This window comes from Bombina bombina, chromosome 5 (genome assembly GCF_027579735.1).
Source record: "Bombina bombina isolate aBomBom1 chromosome 5, aBomBom1.pri, whole genome shotgun sequence".
Lineage (NCBI taxonomy): Eukaryota > Metazoa > Chordata > Amphibia > Anura > Bombinatoridae > Bombina > Bombina bombina.
In genome coordinates this window covers 632452275-632473564 of record NC_069503.1, presented here as the reverse complement: position 1 = coordinate 632473564, position 21290 = coordinate 632452275, and the positions used below count along the sequence as shown (strand labels likewise).

Here is a 21290-nt window from a genome sequence, read left to right as displayed (position 1 = left end):
AGCTGACGATGACGCTACCGTGCCATCGTCACATCGCAAGATGGTAGGAACCAGCCGATAGGGTGACAAGAATTTACAAAAATGCAATCAGCCATGTGATTGGCTGAAGGTCCTTTAAAAGTAGTGTGTGGCGGTCGGACCGGACGCCTCTGAAAAAGCAGTTGCGAAACGCGCGTCAGGCGTTCGCACTGCTCCTCTCAATCAGTCCGTTGAAATTAGACTAATTGTTGGCCTCTTTTAGGCACCCTTTACTTTAATTTTTAAAAAAACTTTAGATGTTAGTCTGGCATAGCGGTTATAAGCGATTATAGGCTTTAATTGGGAATGGTTAATACTTTAATCTTACTACAGTTTGTTGGAGCAATATGCTCAAGCGTAAAGCTATCGCTATAGACAGACTATCCTGAGTGCCATTATTTTCCGGCAAATACTTTGTGCAGCAAAATATCATTAGTGCCTGCTCTTTATAGCGATACTATACCTAGGTTCAATTGACTTGGGCTACCATAAGCCTTATAACAGATTGTTGTCTTTCATAAGGTTATCGCTTTATATGAGCCTGCACTGTGTGTTTTTAGACTTTGAACTACCTCAGAATCCCAACCTCACCTGAAATAATTATATTTACCAGGCTAATACCACGTATATAGCACACGTTAATGGATGATTACTGAGGTTGATTCACAGTAAAATGCGATTAACATTGCAAATCTGTCAACACTAGTAGCAATAACTATCTTCAATATCGAATTAATGTGAACAGTATAAACACCAGGACATACAGGTGTTTATTACAAATGTCTTTCTCACATTTACCTGAATAAAATTACCTGTACACCAATACTTATTAATCTTGTATTTGCCAAATCAGACTCTTATAATAGTGTGGCAACACTTTACTGTCAAATAACCCCATTAGCGACTGATAAACACATAATCATTTATATAATGATATGTGCAATGGGGAAATTTGAATGAAAAAGACCTATATTGATGGAAATGGTACTCACACTCTAACAAAAATAACATATAGTGAATTATTTGATATTTACTTGGTTTCAACAGGACAGTGTGATACAAACTGATCACTGTATCACATTTGAGAGGAGCTTTTTGTGTACCGAGTACTAATCGGACACAATTTTAATATTGTTTGTTTCTCTTTTATTCATTGGTGGAAATCTCCACTATTTTTTTTTAATGATTATTGATATAAAAGTTAAGTTTTAATTAATACACGACACACCACACAATCAATATAGCAATGGTTTTTGCCCTTTCAAGTGTGCCCAATATGCTTCACTTTCTCTGTCCCTCTTCTTTGTAATAATTAGATACAAGATAATCACAGAGGTTAAAAGTATATTATTATAAATGTGTTAGTTATGCAAAACTGGGAAATGGGTAATAAAGGGATTATCTATCTTTTAAAACAATAACAATTCTGGTGTAGACTGTCCCTTTAAACGGGGAGTTTGGTCTGTCACTGTGAAGCGGGCGTAACCCTTACACTACCTGATCGATACAACATCATACCTGATGTTTTAAAGCACGTTATTCCAAACAATTTAGGAATGTTAGGTGATTTATGCCCTTTATGGCTTAAAACCAGACTATGCATCAACTATGTAATTTTCCATGGGAGTTTTGCCATGGATCCCCCTCCGGCATGCCACAGTCCAGGTGTTAGTCCCCTTGAAACAACTTTTCCATCACTATTGTGGCCAGAAAGAGTCCCTGTTGGTTTTAAAGTTCGCCTGCCTATTGAAGTCAATGGCGGTTCGCCCGGTTCGTGAACAGTTGCGGAGGTTCGAGTCCGCCGTTTGCGAACCAAAATTTTTAGGTTCGCGACATCACTAATAACCAATATTATATCTGCGCTAACTTGCATTCATATTACAAATTAAAAGTATTATAATAAGCACATTCGCTCAAGCACCATCTAAATTTGTGCACATTGGTTTAGCACAAGTAGAGAGTGCAAAGAGTATGAGTTAAAAAAAAAGTGCACCAAACAACATAAATACATTAAAATAAGGTGTTACACTCATATATACACTATCTAATACAAGTTATTTATATAAATATTAATAATTTTTTTTAGAAGGGTTCAAATGTATACGTTATATTACAAGGTGTTATGATGTGTTTGTATGTATATGTGTGTATATATTGTGACAGGGTGAGGGAAGGTGTGTAAATTAGCAGGCGATTAGAGAGAGCAATTTTCCCCTGCAACTGAAGAGTTAAATCTCTTGGGTCAGTTTCACAGATGCTCCCTGTTAAGTTAGCTCAGGCCTTTATAAGCAGCTATCTAGGAATAGTATGTGGCCTCTATTTATCAAAGTCTGGCGGACCTGATACGACAGTGCGGATCAGGTCCGCCAGACCTCGCTAAATATGGAGAGCAATACGCTCTCCGTATTCAGCATTGCACCAGTAGCTCACAAGAGCTGCTGGTGCAATGCCGCCCCCTGCAGAATCGCGGCCAATCGACCTCCAGCAGGGGGGTGTCAATCAACCCGATCGTACTCGATCGGGTTGAATTGCGGCGATGTCTGTCCGCCTGCTCAGAGCAGGCGGACAGGTTATGGAGCAGCGGACTTTGTGACCGCTGCTTCATAACTGATGTTTCTGGTGAGCCTGCAGGCTCGCCAGAAACACGGGGCCTCAAGCTCTATCCGGAGCTTGATAGATAGGCCCCTGTGTCTCAGGGAGCAGGCTGTTTTCCCAAAATGAAAGAGAGGCTGGAGACCAGTTAGCATGGCTGACTGCCTGTAAAGAGACACACCGGTGAGACAAACTTGTTTTTGATTTGTTTTTGTATTTTGCTTATGCCATTTCTATGAAGTACTAAACTGGGTTCAGGTTAGCTGACCAGTTTACCATTAGTAAGGGAAATTATATAAAAATCAGGTCTGGGACAGAAACACATCCCTGGTATGCAGAGAGAAACTATGCCTTTGTAAAGGAAGGGTGTTTAGAAAAAAACGTGATTACCTGTTTTGAGTGTGGTGAAAAGGGGCATATCAAAGCAAGATGCCCGAATATGTCAGAACTGATGCATTGTGGACTAGGAGAAAACCCCTCAGACTTTTGTGGACTGATATACCTAGCAGGCATGGTAGAAGATGTACCTACTTTCAAAGTTTCAGTCAGTTTAAATAATAAAGACACTGTTGCTTTGGTGGACTCTGGCACTGCTCTGGCCTTGGTGTCAGGAGACTTGGTTGAGCCTTCTCAACTGAGAAAATATAATACAATGGGGGTGTTGTGTATCCATGGGTACACTGTACAATATCCCACTGCTAAAATAGAGGTTTTTGTTATGGGTAGAGAAATAAAAATCTCAGCAGTGGTTGTATCCCGGTTTCCATATCCATTGGTCATAGAAATAAATTTTCCTGAGTTCTATTCCCTAATTCATTCTCAATTGTCCTCAAAACAGGAAAAAACAAAAGGTGATGCAGAGGACAAAAGCCCCCATGAAATGTTTCCCTTCACCCATCCTGAGTTGTTTGTAACCCATCCAAAAAGAGGTAAAACCAAAAGGGAATGCCGGCATTGCCGGTATAAATTTAATAAAGCTTTATCTGAAGTTTTGTTAAATGAAAGGGGAAAAAGTTCTAGCAAAGATGTGGCAACCCAGTGTACTGAGTCAGAGATATTAGAAGAATATCAACAACCTGTAACTGATAAAGAAAGGGTGACTAGTGAGAGTGACCCCTGTATTTTGGATATTTCTAATGTTAGCTTTGGGCGTGACCAGGCAAATGATCCATTATTACAAAATGCAAGGAGTAGAGTGATAGAAATACATGGAGTACTAGTGGAGGGCCAAACAAAGAGTTCATATCCATATTTCATCCTCAAGAATGTCCTTCTATACAGAGTAACCTCAGAAGAAGATCATGAGGTTGAGCAGCTTGTAGTACTGTCATCTTATACTAGGAAGGTACTATATTTTGCCCATTCGCATATTTTGGGGGGACACTTGGTGGTGTAAAAAACACAGGAAAGGGTCCTAAGAAGATTTTTTTCTGGCCTGGGGTGTATGAGGAAATAAAGCAGTATTGTGCCTCTTGTCCAGAATGTCAGTTGTCATCCCCAAAGCCAAAACTAAGGGCCCCACTTATACCTCTCCCAATTGTTGATGTTCCCTTTGAAAGGATAGACATGGACCTCGTAGGTCCCTTGGAGAAATCAGCTCAAGGTCACCAGTATATTTTGGTTATTCTAGACTACACCACTCGATATCCCAAAGCCATACCACTACGTAAAGCTACTGCTAAGAATATAGCTAAAGAGTTGGTACAAGTGTTTTCACGGGTGGGCATTCTGAAAGAAGTACTTACTGACCAAGCGACACCTTTGTGTCTCACGACTCATAAGGGAGCTATGTCAATTGTTTAAGATACAGGCTTTAAGAACGTCAGTATACCACCCTCAGACAGATGGGTTAGTAGAAAGATTTAACTGCACCCTTAAGTCCATGTTAAGGAAGGTTGTTAGTAGGGATGGTAAGGATTGGGACTTACTTCTTCCCTATTTGTTGTTTGCAGTCAATGTTCAACAGGGGCATGTTAGACATTCTTAAAGAAACTTGGGAAGAACAAGGGGTCCCAGGAAACAATGTGCTGCAGCACGTTGAGCAGATACAGGAACGTATGGCTCATGTTGTTCCCCTTGTCCGCCAGCATATGGAGACATCCCAGGGAACTCAAAAACTTAACTATGATCAGAGTTCTACACAGAGACAGTTTCAGGCAGGTGACCGAGTAATGGTTTTAGTCCCAACAGCTGAGAGTAAGCTTTTGGCTCGTTGGCAGGGTCCCTATGAAATTATAGAAAAATTAAGCCCTGTGAATTAAAAAGTCATACAGCCTGAGTGCCGTAGGAAAGAACAAATCTTCCATGTTAATCTTCTAAAATTATGGAGAGACAGAGAGGCTTGTATAGCTATAATGGAAAACACAAGAGTTGACTCCATGCACTTAGAACCTTCGGTAGGTATTTCCCCAGAGCTCACACCTGAACAAGCAGAGGAAGCTAAAGAAATGGTAGAAAGGAATAGGGATATCTTTTCACCTATGCCAGGAAGAACTAGTGGAATAACCCATGACATAATCACAGAGCCTGGGATAACCCTTAAGATAAAATCATATAGAATACCTGAAGCCAGAAGGGAAGCTGTAAAGGGAGAGGTTAGAAAAATGCTTGAGCTTGGGGTGATTGATGAGTCTTACAGTAACTTGTCTAGCCCAATTGTGTTAGTACCCAAACCTGATGGCTCTATTAGGTTCTGCAACGATTTTAGAAAGCTAAATGAGATATCAAAGTTTGATGTCTACCCTATGCCGCGGGTAGATGAGCTTGTAGAAAAACTAGCTAAGGCCAGATTTCTCTCAACTTTGGACCTCACTAAAGGTTATTGGCAGATACCGTTATCTGAGTGCTCTAGAGAGAAAACGGACTTTGCTACTCCAGGTGGCTTGTTTCACTATAAGGTGATGCCTTTTGGTTTGCATGGACCTCCAGCAACATTTCAACGCTTGATGGATAAGTTACTTAGACCTCATGCACAATATGCTGCTGCATATTTGGATGATGTCATAATACACAGTCCAGATTGGGATTCTCATCTACAAAAAGTAGAGGCTGTAATTGAAACTCTTAGAAAGGCTGGGTTAACAGCCAATCCATCGAAGTGTACCATTGGCTTGGCTGAGGCTAAATAGGGGAGTTGTGAAACCCCAAGTAGACAAGATAGGAGTGATACCGAGATGGCCTAGGCCACTCAGGAAAAAAACAGGTTAGAGCTTTCCTAGGAATTTCGATTATTAGATGATTTATTCCTCATTTTGCAACAAGGGCTGCTCCTCTCACTGATACAGTAAGATGGAACCGCAAAGGCTGAGGAATCTTTTGCAGATCTTTGCTCTGCACTTTGTCAACAACCTATTCTCATGGCTCCAGATTTTAACAAATAATTCTTTTTGCAAACTGATGCCTCTGAGGTTGGGTTGGGGGATGTACTCTCACAATACATAGACAAAGAGGAACATCCAGTTCTTTATCTAAGTAGGAAACATTTACCCCGTGAGCAGCGCTATTCTACAATAGAAAAGGAATGTTTAGCAATCAAGTGGACTACTGAAACTCTTAGGTATTATTTACTGGGCAGGTGCTTTACCCTGATCACGGACCATGCCCCATTGAGGTGGATGCACAACAATAGGGACCGTAATTCAAGGATCACAAGGTGGCTCTTGTCTCTCCAGCCTTTCAGTTTTGTGGTGAAACACAGGGCTGGCCTGTTACATTGTAATGCTGACGCACTATCCAGGGTGCATGTGCTTACAGCTATGGCCTGTAAAGAGACACACCGGTGAGACAAACTTGTTTTTTTATTTGTTTTTGTATTTTGCTTATGCCATTTCTATAAGGTACTAAACTGGGTTCATGTTAGCTGACCAGTTTATCATTAGTAATGGAAATTATAAATATAGTTAGGCTCCTGACAGGAGTAGGCTTTTTATTTGTGTGCTTTGTTTTGCTGTGCTTTGAAGTTACTGTATTTAAAGAGACAGTGCACCTGCTATGGTAAAAAAAAAAAAAAAATTGGAATAAAACTGTTTGAAAATACAGTTACCACGCCATTGAGACTGTTCAGTGACCTTACCAATATATATACGTTGATTGGAGTAACCGTGTTAGTCCAGTGATTTAGATATCAAAAGAACAAGAGTATTGCATTGAGCAATGATACTTTTTTATCGGACTAACTATATATTTATAAGTTGACAAGCTTTCGGAAGAATACCTTCCTTTTTCAAATCTGAAGCAATACTGACCAATTTGATGGAATTAACCGATTATATATTTTGAGTGCTAACGACGGCTGTGAGCCGTCGCAAATTGTCATAGTCAGGTGCTGACGATGGCTCGGAGCCGTCGCTAGCACTCACCAAACTTGAGGGCAATCTGGGTGCCCCCACTGACTCCCACCCCGGCGATCTAGCCTGTATAGTGATAGGCATCGCTGGAGCTTCACATTTTGCGCTGTGACATCACACGCAATGACGTGATGACGTCACCGCGCAACTTTATTTTAAAATTACAATGGACAGTATAGGGAAATGGGGGCATGCTGCTTAGAAGCCTGTATCTCAGGCATCTAAGCAGTTACAGATCCCCAAGACCCACCGATGGAAAGGTAATCACCTAACCTTTCTAACAGTATAAGACTTGGGGATCTGAAAAAAACTTGTTTAAATATATATTTAAAAAAAAAATCCAGTTTAGCACCCAGGTAGGAAATTGCTTAGCACTCAAAGGGTTAAAACACAGGATGGCTAAAAAGAACAGAAAGTGTTACTGAGGTCTGAGTGCAGGGGGAAGAGGGGGTGTCGTAAAAATCATTAGGGGGGTTTAGGAGACAGAGGCAGACAGTGTCCAGTGAAGGAGAACAAACAGGGGAAATATATGGTATTACATAGAACATAGGAGAGTACAAGAAAAAGGGGAATTGAGCCTATATGACCTTTCTTGAAACAAATGTGGGTCAAATATCATATAAAAAATTCAATGGTAAGTGTCCCTGTGTGGGAGGATATTATGTGAACACATTCCGAAAAACCATAATTTGACTACGGCAAACGCCGAAACGTGTAAGCCAGTTTAGGTGTTATGCCTACTCTGCCTGATTACTGCTTGTTCCTGTATTTTTAAAGAGTTTTTGGAATAAAGATTTAATATTTTATATGGACTGTCCGCACATCTTTCTTTATTATTACATAAAACATATACATACATAAAGTTATATATCAACATGGACTCAATATGTATAAAGATGTGAAATTATGTATACAGGGGGAATATAAGATAGCCAAAAAAGGAGAAAGGAAGGAAGGAAAAAAAAAAAAGGGGGAATAGTAATAATGACAAAAGTGTGGACATAGGCTTACCTGTGTACCTATGCATAGAGAGTGTGGAATATGCAATGTAATTGACTACAGTATATGAAAGTACATTACAAAAAATGTTGATAATGTATTAAACCACAGTCCACATTTAGTCCAGAATTTAGCAAGTTAAAGGGCATTATCATTTTAATTTCAAAGGTTTTTCTTTCCAAGGTGATTTGGAAGTTACCTCTGAGAATCTTGATTTTGAGGTTTTGGATGGAGTGGTCAGGTTGGGTGAAATGGTGAACAACAGGGGTACAGTATTATGTTTCACAGTGATTTTTGATTGAGTGTCTGTGTAAGTTCATCCGAAGGTGGAATTTTTGGCTTGTTACTGCAATATAAGATCCCACTTCACATGCAATGCAATGTATCAAGTATACCACATTTGCAGATATACATGAATATGCTCCTTTAACCAGACAATTTTTCAATTTTCTTACCGTTAAGGACCAGGGCTATTTTTACATTTCTGCGGTGTAATTTTTATCTTACTCATTTACTGTACTCACACATATATTATCTACACTAAAGCTATATTTATAGCACTGTAGGTCTAAAGAAGTGTTGGGTTAGCGGGGAGCGATATTGCTTTTTATTTTTAAGTGGGTTCTATTGAAGCCTATGGGGAGCAGAAGTTAACGTGGTTGCAATATCCCAAGTCCTGAAGTTAGCGTGCATTGGGTTTTGCTCTTGCGCAATTTACTTTCAACTTGTAATACGTCCGATAACCCACGTGGGTTAAAAGTTTACTTCCTGCTGTGTTTGTGCATGAGCAAAAGCACTAAATAGCATGCCACTTGTAATCTGGCCCTTTATGTGCTGTGGACACACTGAATGAGAGTGACATAAATTGATAATGTTTCTTTAGAAAGGCAAATCTTAAGAACTTTACATGATCCTAGTGACTAAAGATATGTTGATATTCATCCTTTTAGTCTATCTTAGACAGAAATTGTATATTGGAAATTCATTCCATCTTGCACATGGATACCTTTAGAAATGTATTCAAGTCTTAAGTATTTGGATCGATCGGCCATATAAATAACTAGGATCCTGAACAGGCCTTTCCCAGGCCTCCAGAAAGACATTCAATCTACCCTACACCAGACGCTAGGGGGATTTGGAGACTGGAGTAGACTTCACTGTCTGCTTGTTTTTACAACAGGAAGGATTGGGCTTCCAAGAAGGTATGTGAGAACTGCATCACTGGCTAGAGGAAGAAGATTAATTATTGGATTGCCCAAAGAAACGAAAACATCCAGAAGACCTATGTTTACCCTTAGATTTTTTTTATCTTGGGGCAGGAAGAATTCTTTGCCTCCAGTGACTGTGGCAATGATTGTATCCAGTTGTGGCCAAACAGTTTTTTCCCCTAAAATGGAAGGGATAATAGTCTAATAGGCTTGACTAGACTGTCCCTTTAACATAATAGGCAAGTACCCGGTTTTAAAAAATTTGATTAAAAACAGGGGCACTTTAATTCATAAAAATTAACATTTCACTCCTGTTGTGAAAAAAAATTTACCTTTTAATCTTCACAGCAGCTCCAGCTTCCTCTGGTCATCGCAAGCCGTTTCTGATGTCAAAAATGATGGATAGGTCATCCTCCAATCACAGCTTCCCCCCTGGGGGAATCAGTGTCTGATTCAACTCCATGATTGGAGGAAGCTGCTGTGAAGATTAAAAGGTAAGTTTTTTTTCACAACGGGAGTGAAATGTAAATTTTGATGAATTAAAGTGCCCCTGTTTTTAATCGAATTTTTAAAAACCGGGCACTTTAGCATCAACATTTACATTCACTTTAATGCTGAAAATATGGTATTTTCAGCGTTAAAACAGCACCGCAGCCATTACAAGTCTTCTCGGTATAGGTATACCACAAGCCTTTTTGCCTGTAACGCAACGTCAGTACCGCACTCGTAAAAATTACGTTTTTTAATGGGATTCCCATAGCGCTGGTATTACGAGTTTTTCTGGGAGGCTAAAAAGCGAGCGTTACACTCTAAAACAACAAAATCCGTTTTTTTAAAGGGCATTAGAATAGGAATAATTTTTAATTTTTTGGATAATTTCGTTGTTTTTTTTTTTCAATGGTAGGTTTTTTATTTTTTGTAATGGTAGCTTTTTATAACTAGTTATATTGTAGCTAGCTTGGGTTTTATTTAACAGGTAAGTATGTATTTAGTTTTAAATAGGATTTTCTCCAACATTGGTGTGTCCGGTCCACGGCGTCATCCTTACTTGTGGGATATTCTCTTCCCCAACAGGAAATGGCAAAGAGTCCCAGCAAAGCTGGTCACATGATCCCTCCTAGGCTCCGCCCACCCCAGTCATTCTCTTTGTCGTTGCACAGGCAACATCTCCACGGAGATGGTTAAGAGTTTTTTGGTGTTTAAATGTAGTTTTTATTCTTCTATCAAGTGTTTGTTATTTTAAAATAGTGCTGGTATGTACTATTTACTCTGAAACAGAAAAGGATGAAGATTTCTGTTTGTAAGAGGAAGATGATTTTAGCAGACAGTAACTAAAATCGGTTGCTGTTTCCACATAGGACTGTTGAGATGAAGTAACTTCAGTTGGGGGAAACAGTTAGCAGACTTTTCTGCTTAAGGTATGACTAGCCATATTTCTAACAAGACTGTGTAATGCTGGAAGGCTGTCATTTCCCCTCATGGGGACCGGTAAGCCATTTTCTTAGTCAAAAACAAACAGAATAAAGGGCTTATTATGGGCTAAAAAACTGGTAGACTTTTTTATGGGCTAAATCGATTGCTTTATTTGTGCATATTATTCAAATTTAGGCTAACAATTGACATTTATAATCTTGGGGAACGTTTATAAAACGGCAGGCACTGTATTGGACACCTTTTTCAGTCAGGGGGCCTTTCTAGTCATAGACTGAGCCTCATTTTCGCGCCATTAATGCGCAGTTGTTTTTTGAGAACAGGGCATGCAGATGCATGTGTGTGGATCTAAGAATCTCTGAAAAAGCTTTTAGAAGGCGTCATTTGGTATTGAATTCCCCTCAGGGCTTGGTTGGGTCATAGCAAAGACTGTATCTGGGACTGTATAGGGGTTAAATTGAAAAACGGCTCCGGTTTATTTTAAGGGTTAAAGCTCTGAAATTTGGTGTGCAATACTTTTAAGGCTTTAAGACACTGTGGTGAAAATTTGGTAATTTTTGAACAATTCCTTAATACTTTTTCACATATTCAGTAATAAAGTGTTTTCTGTTTGAAATTTAAAGTGACAGTAACGGTTTTATTTTAAAACGTTTTTTGTGCATTGTTGACAAGTTTAAGCCTGTTTAACATGTCTATACCTTCAGATAAGCTATGTTCTATATGTATGAAAGCCAATGTGTCTCCCCATTTAAATTTATGTGATAATTGTGCCATAGCGTCCAAACAAAGTAAGGACAGTACTGCCACAAATAATGATATTGCCCAAGATGATTCCTCAAATGAGGGGAGTAAACATGATACTACATCATCTCCTACTGTGTCTACACCAGTTTTGCCCATGCAGGAGGCCCCTAGTACATCTAGTGCGCCAATACTTATTACCATGCAACAATTAACGGCTGTAATGGATAACTCCATAGCAAATCTTTTATCCAAAATGCCTACTTATCAGAGAAAGCGCGATTGCTCTGTTTTAAACACTGAAGAGCAAGAGGACGCTGATGATAATTGTTCTGTCATACCCTCACACCAATCTGAAGGGGCCATGAGGGAGGTTTTGTCTGAGGGAGAAATTTCAGATTCAGGAAAAATTTCTCATCAAGCTGAACCTGATGTTGTGACATTTAAATTTAAATTAGAACATCTCCGCGCACTGCTTAAGGAGGTGTTATCTACTCTGGATGATTGTGACAATTTGGTCATTCCAGAGAAATTATGCAAGATGGACAGGTTCCTAGAGGTTCCGGTGCCTCCCGACGCTTTTCCTATACCCAAGCGGGTGGCGGACATAGTAAATAAAGAGTGGGAAAAGCCCGGCATACCTTTTGCTCCTCCCCCTATATTTAAGAAATTATTTCCTATGGTCGACCCCAGAAAGGACTTATGGCAGACAGTCCCCAAGGTCGAGGGGGCAGTTTCTACTCTAAACAAACGCACTACTATTCCTATCGAAGATAGTTGTGCTTTCAAATATCCTATGGATAAAAAATTGGAAGGTTTGCTTAAAAAGATTTTTGTACAGCAAGGCTACCTTCTACAACCAATTTCATGCATTGTTCCTGTCACTACGGCAGCGTGGTTCTGGTTCGAGGAACTAGAAAAGTCGCTCAGTAGAGAAACTCCATATGAGGAGGTTATGGACAGAGTTCACGCACTTAAATTGGCTAACTCTTTTATTTTAGATGCCGCTTTGCAATTAGCAAAATTAGCGGCGAAAAATTCAGGGTTTGCTATTGTGGCGCGCAGAGCGCTTTGGCTAAAGTCTTGGTCAGCGGATGTGTCATCCAAGACAAAATTACTTAACATTCCTTTCAAAGGTAAAACTTTATTTGGACCTGATTTGAAAGAGATTATTTCAGACATCACTGGGGGAAAGGGCCACGCCCTTCCACAGGATAGGTCTTTTAAGGCTAAAAATAAGCCTAATTTTCGTCCCTTTCGCAGAAATGGACCAGCCTCTAATTCTGCATCCTCTAAGCAAGAGGGTAATGCCTCACAACCCAAACCAGCCTGGAAACCAATGCAAGGCTGGAACAAAGGTAAGCAGGCCAAGAAGCCTGCCACTGCTAACAAGACAGCATGAAGGAGTAGCCCCCGATCCGGGACCGGATCTGGTGGGGGGCAGACTCTCTCTCTTTGCTCAGGCTTGGGCAAGAGATATTCAGGATCCTTGGGCGCTAGAAATAGTTTCTCAAGGTTATCTCCTGGAATTCAAGGAACTACCCCCAAGGGGAAGGTTCCACAAGTCTCACTTATCCTCAAACCAAATAAAGAGACAGGCATTCTTACATTGTGTAGAAGACCTGTTTAAGATGGGAGTGATACACCCAGTTCCAATAAAGGAACAAGGAATGGGATTTTATTCCAATCTGTTCGTAGTTCCCAAAAAAGAGGGAACGTTCAGACCAATTTTGGATTTGAAGATCCTAAACAAATTTCTCAGGGTACCATCGTTCAAAATGGAAACTATTCGAACGATTCTACCCACCATCCAGGAAAGTCAATTTATGACTACCGTGGATCTAAAGGATGCGTACCTACATATCCCTATCCACAAGGAACATCATCAGTTCCTAAGGTTCGCTTTTCTGGACAAACATTACCAGTTTGTGGCTCTTCCATTCGGATTAACCACTGCTCCAAGGATTTTCACAAAGGTGCTAGGGTCCCTTCTAGCGGTTCTAAGACCAAGGGGCATTGCAGTAGTACCTTACTTGGACGACATTCTAATACAAGTGTCGTCCCTGTCAAAGGCAAAGGCTCATATGGACATCGTTCTAGCCTTTCTCACATCTCATGGATGGAAGGTGAACAAAGAAAAGATTTCTCTGTCCCCGTCAACAAGAGTTCCCTTCTTGGGAACAATAATAGATTCCTTAGAAATGAGGATTTTTCTGACAGAGGTCAGAAAATCAAAACTTCTAAGCTCTTGTCAAGTGCTTCATTCTGTTCCTCGTCCTTCCATAGCGCAGTGCATGGAAGTAATAGGATTGATGGTTGCAACAATGGACATAGTTCCTTTTGCACGAATTCATCTAAGACCATTACAACTGTGCATGCTCAAACAGTGGAATGGGGATTATACAGACTTGTCTCCAATGATTCAAGTAGATCAAAAGACCAGAGATTCACTCCGTTGGTGGCTGACCCTGGACCATCTGTCCCAGGGAATGAGCTTCCGCAGGCCAGAGTGGGTCATTGTCACGACCGACGCCAGTCTAGTGGGCTGGGGTGCGGTCTGGGAATCCCTGAAAGCTCAGGGTCTATGGTCTTGGGAAGAGTCTCTTCTCCCGATAAACATTCTGGAACTGAGAGCGATATTCAATGCTCTCAGAGCTTGGCCTCAACTAGCAAAGGCCAAATTCATAAGGTTCCAATCAGACAACATGATGACTGTTGCTTATATCAATCATCAAGGGGGAACAAAGAGTTCCCTGGCGATGAAAGAAGTGACCAAAATAATTCAATGGGCGGAGGATCACTCCTGCCACTTGTCTGCGATCCACATCCCAGGAGTGGAAAATTGGGAAGCGGATTTTCTGAGTCGTCAGACATTTCATCCGGGGGAGTGGGAACTCCATCCGGAAATCTTTGCCCAAATAACTCAATTATGGGGCATTCCAGACATGGATTTGATGGCGTCTCGTCAGAACTTCAAGGTTCCTTGCTACGGGTCCAGATCCAGGGATCCCAAGGCGACTCTAGTAGATGCACTAGTAGCACCTTGGACTTTCAACCTAGCTTACGTATTCCCACCGTTTCCTCTCATTCCCAGGCTGGTAGCCAGGATCAATCAGGAGAGGGCCTCGGTGATCTTGATAGCTCCTGCGTGGCCACGCAGGACTTGGTATGCAGACCTGGTGAATATGTCATCGGCTCCACCATGGAAGCTACCTTTGAGACAGGACCTTCTTGTTCAAGGTCCATTCGAACACCCAAATCTGGTCTCCCTCCAACTGACGGCTTGGAGATTGAACGCTTGATTCTATCAAAGCGTGGGTTTTCAGATTTGGTGATAGATACTCTGGTTCAGGCCAGAAAACCTGTAACTAGAAAAATTTACCATAAAATATGGAAAAAATATATCTGTTGGTGTGAATCCAAAGGATTCCCATGGAATAAGATAAAAATTCCTAAGATTCTCTTATTTCTTCAAGAAGGTTTGGAGAAAGGATTATCTGCAAGTTCCCTAAAGGGACAGATCTCTGCTTTATCTGTCTTACTACACAAAAGACTGCCAGCTGTGCCAGATGTTCAAGCATTTGTTCAGGCTCTGGTTAGGATCAAGCCTGTTTACAGACCTTTGACTCCTCCCTGGAGTCTAAATCTAGTTCTTTCAGTTCTTCAAGGGGTTCCGTTTGAACCCTTACATTCCATAGATATTAAGTTACTATCTTGGAAAGTTTTGTTTTTGGTTGCAATTTCTTCTGCTAGAAGAGTTTCAGAGTTATCTGCTCTGCAGTGTTCTCCTCCTTATCTGGTGTTCCATGCAGATAAGGTGGTTTTGAATTATTTTCTCTAACTACAGTCACCACGGTATCATATGGTTTCTCCTATATATATTTCCTCCTGTCCGTCGGTCGAATGACTGGGGTGGGTGGAGCCTAGGAGGGATCATGTGACCAGCTTTGCTGGGACTCTTTGCCATTTCCTGTTGGGGAAGAGAATATCCCACAAGTAAGGATGACGCCGTGGACCGGACACACCGTTGGAGAAAGTAATTTATCAGGTAAGCATAAATTCTGTTATTTAGTTAATAATTGTATGTTTAATTTAGCTCTATTGTAATTATGTTAAAGTTAGGGGGTGTTAGGTTTAGGGGTAGGGTTAATAGTTTAATTTAGGTTGTTGAGATGTGGGGGGCTGATGGTTTAGGGGTTAATAGGTTTATTTAGTGGTAATGATGTGGGAGGCCAGAGGTTTAGGGGTTAATAAATTTAATATAGTGGCAACGATGTTGGGGTGCTTCGGAATAGGGGTTAATAACTTTAGTATAGTGGCAGCGATATCAGGAGTGGCAGATTAGGGGTTAATACTTTTATTTAGGTGGCAGCGATATCGGGAGCGGCAGATTAGGGCTTTATAACTGTAGGCAGGCATCGGTGATGTCGGAGGCAGCAGATTAGAGGTGTTTAGATTTAGGGTTTATGTTAGGGTGTTAGGTTTAAACGTTATTTTCTTTTTCTCCATAGACATCAATGGGGCTTCGTTACAGAGCTTTTCTTTCCACGATTGCAGATGTTAGACTTTTTTCTGACCCGTTCTCCCCATTGATGTCTATGGAGAAAGCTTCCACAAGCACATCAAAACAGCGCTTGTTTTTGGTGCGGTATGGAGCTTCAAAGAACCATATCACGCGCACAAGCCGGGTTTTGAAAAACATGTAATGGCTGCGCTGTAGGTGATTAAATAACGCAACTTTAGTTGCGTTCGTTAATTTCTCTATAGCGCTAAAAACTCGCAGTCTAGCCTTTTACATTTTTTTATAATATTCTGTTTTAAAATATTCTAATTATTCTGATTGTTACTTTCTTTTAAGTTAATATTATTTTGACGTATAGTGCACTAAGCAGCATTGCAAATCGATGAGAGCGCCACATACGTTCTTTGTCGCAACTTCTTAACTCTGTAGCTGTATTGTGCAAGCAGCCATAGACAATACATAAATATAAGATTGTCTGTGTTTCAATAAAATTGTATTTATGGGCACTGGAAATAGAATTTCATATAATTTTCACGTGTCATACAATATTATTCTTCTTTTGTTTTGTCTTTCAAGCATTTTTTATGTAAAAACATTTATAACTTACAGGCCTGATATGCTATCCAGACCAATGACTGTCTTCCCCTTTATTAGAATATAGACCATGCTGACTTTGTGCTGTTTCAGCCATACGTATCCACTTCACTGAGAAAGGTTTTGTTTTCTGCATATATTTTACTATTCACTTTGCAATAAAGACATTTATGGTGTTAGTCTAGCAGCTAATACCACAGTAGATGGCAGTAAAAGCAGCATTAATAATATATGGCAGCATTAAAGTGATGGTAAATTATACCTATTTATAACATTATTTTTACATCTTTATAACATAAATACTAAAACTCCTGTTATTTTTTATTTATTTTTTTAATCCTATTTTTAAGAAACAATACTTTTATTCCTACCGTATTTGTCTGCTGCCTTCCACCACCCCCTTTATTTCCTGTTTCTGTTGTTTAGTGACATGGAGAGCGGTCAGTGTAAACAGCAATACACGCTTCAAAGATTGTCAGTGGATGGGGGAATCGGAGCACATGCGCAGCTCTGCAACAAGATTTTTTTCCCCCTTCCAGTGATGTATGGCACGCAAACTGATTGGCTAAATTACCAAAATGTCAGTAAAAGAAAAATTGTACTTAAAGGGACAGTATACACTCATTTTCATATGACTGCATGTAATAGACACTACTATAAAGAATAAGATGCACAGATACTGATATAAAAATCCAGTATAAAACTGTTTGAAAACTTATTTAGAAGCTGTCAGTTTGGCTCTGTTGAAAAGGTAGCTGGAAAGCCCACTGCAAGTGGCAAATAAGACACTCCCCCCCTCCCCCTTCTTTTGCATATGAAAAGACCCTTTACACAAACAGGAGCAAGCTGGAGAAGGTAGCTGATGGTATTCACATAAAACTTTTGGGCTTGGTTAGGAGACTGAAAATCAGAGCAATGTTATTTAAAAATAAGCAAAACTATACATTTATTTTTTAAAAAAAACTTTATGGGCTATATAAATAGATCATCTACAAAACATTTATGCAAATAAAAAATGAGTGTATAATGTCCCTTTAAAGGGAGGGCAGACAGAGGAGCTAGACTTAGAAGGTGTAATGTAAATAAATAACTTAAATTTAGTGCAACGAAAATTAAAGTGAATGATTTAAAGTTATGTTAAAATATTGAGAGGATTGCCAGCAAATTTAAAATCACTTTAATAACATATCACATTAATAAAGATATGTTAACCATACAGCAATAAAAAGTGTAAAATTAATTGCTAGATTGTAAATTCATAGTTCTAAAATGTATGTTCAGTTTTTATTATACGTGAGCATATTATGCTACACTGAGATCAGAACTAAACTTTCTTCCTCTCACAATAATGTCTAAGCTTTACCTGACCAATTCTTCAATAACTCTCATTAACCATCACAAATAGTCATCCTTTAGATATATCTAATAGGTCTCTGAGATTCCACAAAAACTCAATCCATCTGTTTGCCACTGGTCTTTATGCACTCTCTGACCTCCTTCTATTTTGATCATTACGGTTAACTGAGGCTGAAAAAGTGTGGTCTATAGAAAGCTCGATATGAAGCATCTTTCATCTCTATTGTCCATTATGAACGGTGGTTCCTTTGTGAGACTTTCTGTTTACTACAGATGTGTCTCAAAACTTGAAAGTGAAAGTGCACCTATTATTTGTCATCTTTTTTTTTTGTATAAAAGTCACTACCTCTGAACATTTATTTGTGGCCATTTATTTTTACTTAGCTTAAATGGGGTTTATTTTTAACCATTGTTTATAATATAAAAAAAATAATAATAATTTTGCTGTCCATGAAAAAAAATGTGCAAAATACCATTTTAGTATTACAGTAAAAGCAAAAAATAAATAAAATACATTTTATATATATAAACAATAAATATGTGTGAAATTATTCAAAATGTAAAAAAATCTTTCCATTTAGAAGAATTATTCAAATTGTTATACAGATATCCACTATAGTGATTAATAATTATAGATTGTCATTTTTACTTTCCTATATTTAAAGAAATAGTCACTTTCACAAAAAAATATTTTAGACATTAGGACACTGTACTGTACTTTTTTTCTATCAATCATATGAAAAAGCAGTATTTAAAAAGTAGTCACATGTTCAACCTCAAAATGTTAAGCTAAAAGCTGTTATACATGATTCTAATATTTATTTTCTGCTAAGGCTCAATAGCTGTTGGGTACGAATGCTCATGGTCAGTCAACTGAACGTTAGCAGGAAGTCACTGCCAGCCAATCATCTTTAGCTTTATAATAATAATAACTGGTATTTATATAGCGCCTTTCTCCCGGTGGAACTCAAAGCACTTTTTCAGCACTCACTTTCGGAATAAACCAAATCGGCAGCTGAATAGTAATAGTTGTTATTATTACCCAATTTAATGGTACTCATTTTATCGACCTCGGAAAAGGAAACATGTGAATACACCTATATATACACACCACCAACAAAAAGATGATGGGGCATATCTATCAAGCTCCGTATGGAGCTTGAAGCCCCGTGTTTCTGGCGAACCTTCAAACTCACCAGAAACAAAAGACCGCTGCTCCATAACCTGTCCGCCTGCTCTGAGGAGATGGACAGAGATCGCCGCAATTCAACCCGGTCGAATACAATCGGGTTGATTGACACCCCCTGCTAGCGGTCGATTGGCCACAAATCTTTTGGGGGCGGCGTTGCACCAGCAATTCACAAGAGTTGCTGGTGCAATGCTGAATGCGGAGAGCGTATTGCTCTCCGCATTCAGCGAGGTCTGTCGGACATGATCCGCAATGTTGGATCATGCCCGACAGGCCTTTCATAAATAGGGGCCTATTGCTCACTGAAGGCTCAGATGTAAGCATTTTTTGTAGCAATAACGTATTTTTTAACTAAGGTATGTATATTGTTATTTTAGACATATTACTTGTTAGACATATTCATTACTTGTGGGTATTTTTTAACTAAGGTATGTATATTGTTATTTTAGACATAATGCTATTGTACACTTAATAGACTAAAGTATAGTGTAAATACTGAATAACTTTTATATGCATTGGTAAACAAAAACATTAGTGTGACTCACTTTATTGCTAAATTCACTTTATTGTGGTGGTCTGGAACCCAACCAGCAATATCTGTGAAGGGGTATGTGGAAATTATTAATATATTTTTAGCGAAATACATTAATTTCAGAAAACAAATATTCATCAACAATACCTGTCAGCTATAGATGGCTTTGGAACATAGAAGTCCTCTCCTGAAAGATAAGCAGCTGCTGTTCCTCCTCCAAAATAGTTTTTCCTTAGAAGAGGGGCAACCCTTTTAGATACAAGTAAAGCACCTAAGCCAGTTGGAAATCCAAATATTTTATAAAATGATAGGGCAATAAAGTCTGGTTGATAAATAGATAAATCTAGTGGAGACGTACTAACATATGAAGCTGCATCCAGTAACACAAACCAATTTCCTGATATTTTATTGGGATGAATTCTTCCAGATTTGATGCCCTCTATCCAAGAAAGGGGGTACTTAATGCCAGAAAAATTACTTAATGCTGGGTAACAAAAAAGATGGCAGGGGTTGGTACACTCATATTCAGAATCTGGTGCTTCATACTCTGACAACACAATTTCCTCCGGTCTTATGGGATCATTTGACACATTCATCATTGAAGTAATTCTTCTCATCCCCACAACAGAGGTGTGGTTATCAGTAAAGTAACAAAAATGACTGCCTTTGTTGTCGGACCCTTTAGATGTCCATGGAAAAGTCTCTGCTGCACATTTGAGTGCAGCTGTGCTTCCTGAGGTAAAGATGACTGTGTAATCGTCAGCATCTGTATTAAAATGTTGCAAAATCCTACAATAGAGAACAAATGTTTTTATGATCATATTGACAATGAAAAAATATATTTAAAGGGGCAGTCTAGTCAAAATCAAACTTTTATGATTCAGAAAGGGCATGCAATTTTAAACAACTTTCCAATTTACTTTTATCATCACATTTTCTTTGTTCTCTTGGTATTCTTTGTTGAAAGCAAAACCTAGGTAGGCTCATATGCTAATTTCTAAGCCCTTAAAGGCCGTCTCATATCTTAGGGCATTTTGACAGTTTTTTACAGTTATATGGTGTTAGTTCATGTGTGTCATATAGATAGCATTGTGCTTCCACACATGGAGTTACCTAGGAGTCAGCACTGATTGGCTAAAATGCATGTCTGGCAAAAGAACTAAAATAAGGGGGCAGTCTGCAGAGGCTTAGATACAAGGTAGACACAGAGGTAAAAAGTATATTAATATAACCGTGTTAGTTATTCAAAACTGGGGAATGGGTAATAAAGGGATTATCTATCTTTTTAAACAATAAAGATTCTGGAGTAGACTGCCCCCTTAAGGAAAAAACATGTATGAAAAACATAAATTATGCTTACCTGATAATTTTATTTCCATCTGTATGAGGAGAGTCCACAGCTTCATTCATTACTTGTGGGAAATACAGAACCTGGCCACCAGGAGGAGGCAAAGACACTCCAGCCAAACACTTAAATACTTCCCCCACTCCCCTCGTCCCCCAGTCATTCTGCCGAGGGAACAAGGAACAGTAGGAGAAATATCAGGGTATAAATGGTGCCAGAAGAAAAAAACAAAATAAATTTATGTCCGCCCTACGGAGAACCGGGCGGGAGCCGTGGACTCTCCTCATACAAATGGAAATTAAATTATCAGGTAAGCATAATTTATGTTTTCCATCTTAAAATAAGGAGAGTCCACGGCTTTATTCATTACTTGTGGGAAACAAATACCCAAGCTCTAGAGGACACTGAATGAAAAAA

General features: G+C 39.3%; 1 protein-coding gene across 1 annotated transcript in view; it reads right to left on the bottom strand.

Annotated features, from left to right (window-relative positions):
* MOCOS (molybdenum cofactor sulfurase) overlaps nt 1-21290 on the bottom strand; it is an 842034-nt gene that overhangs the window by 512988 nt on the left and 307756 nt on the right. The window contains exon 4 of the mRNA XM_053714598.1: nt 19676-20317. Coding sequence (XP_053570573.1) covers nt 19676-20317 — 642 coding nt within the window. The remainder of the gene's footprint in view (nt 1-19675; nt 20318-21290) is intronic.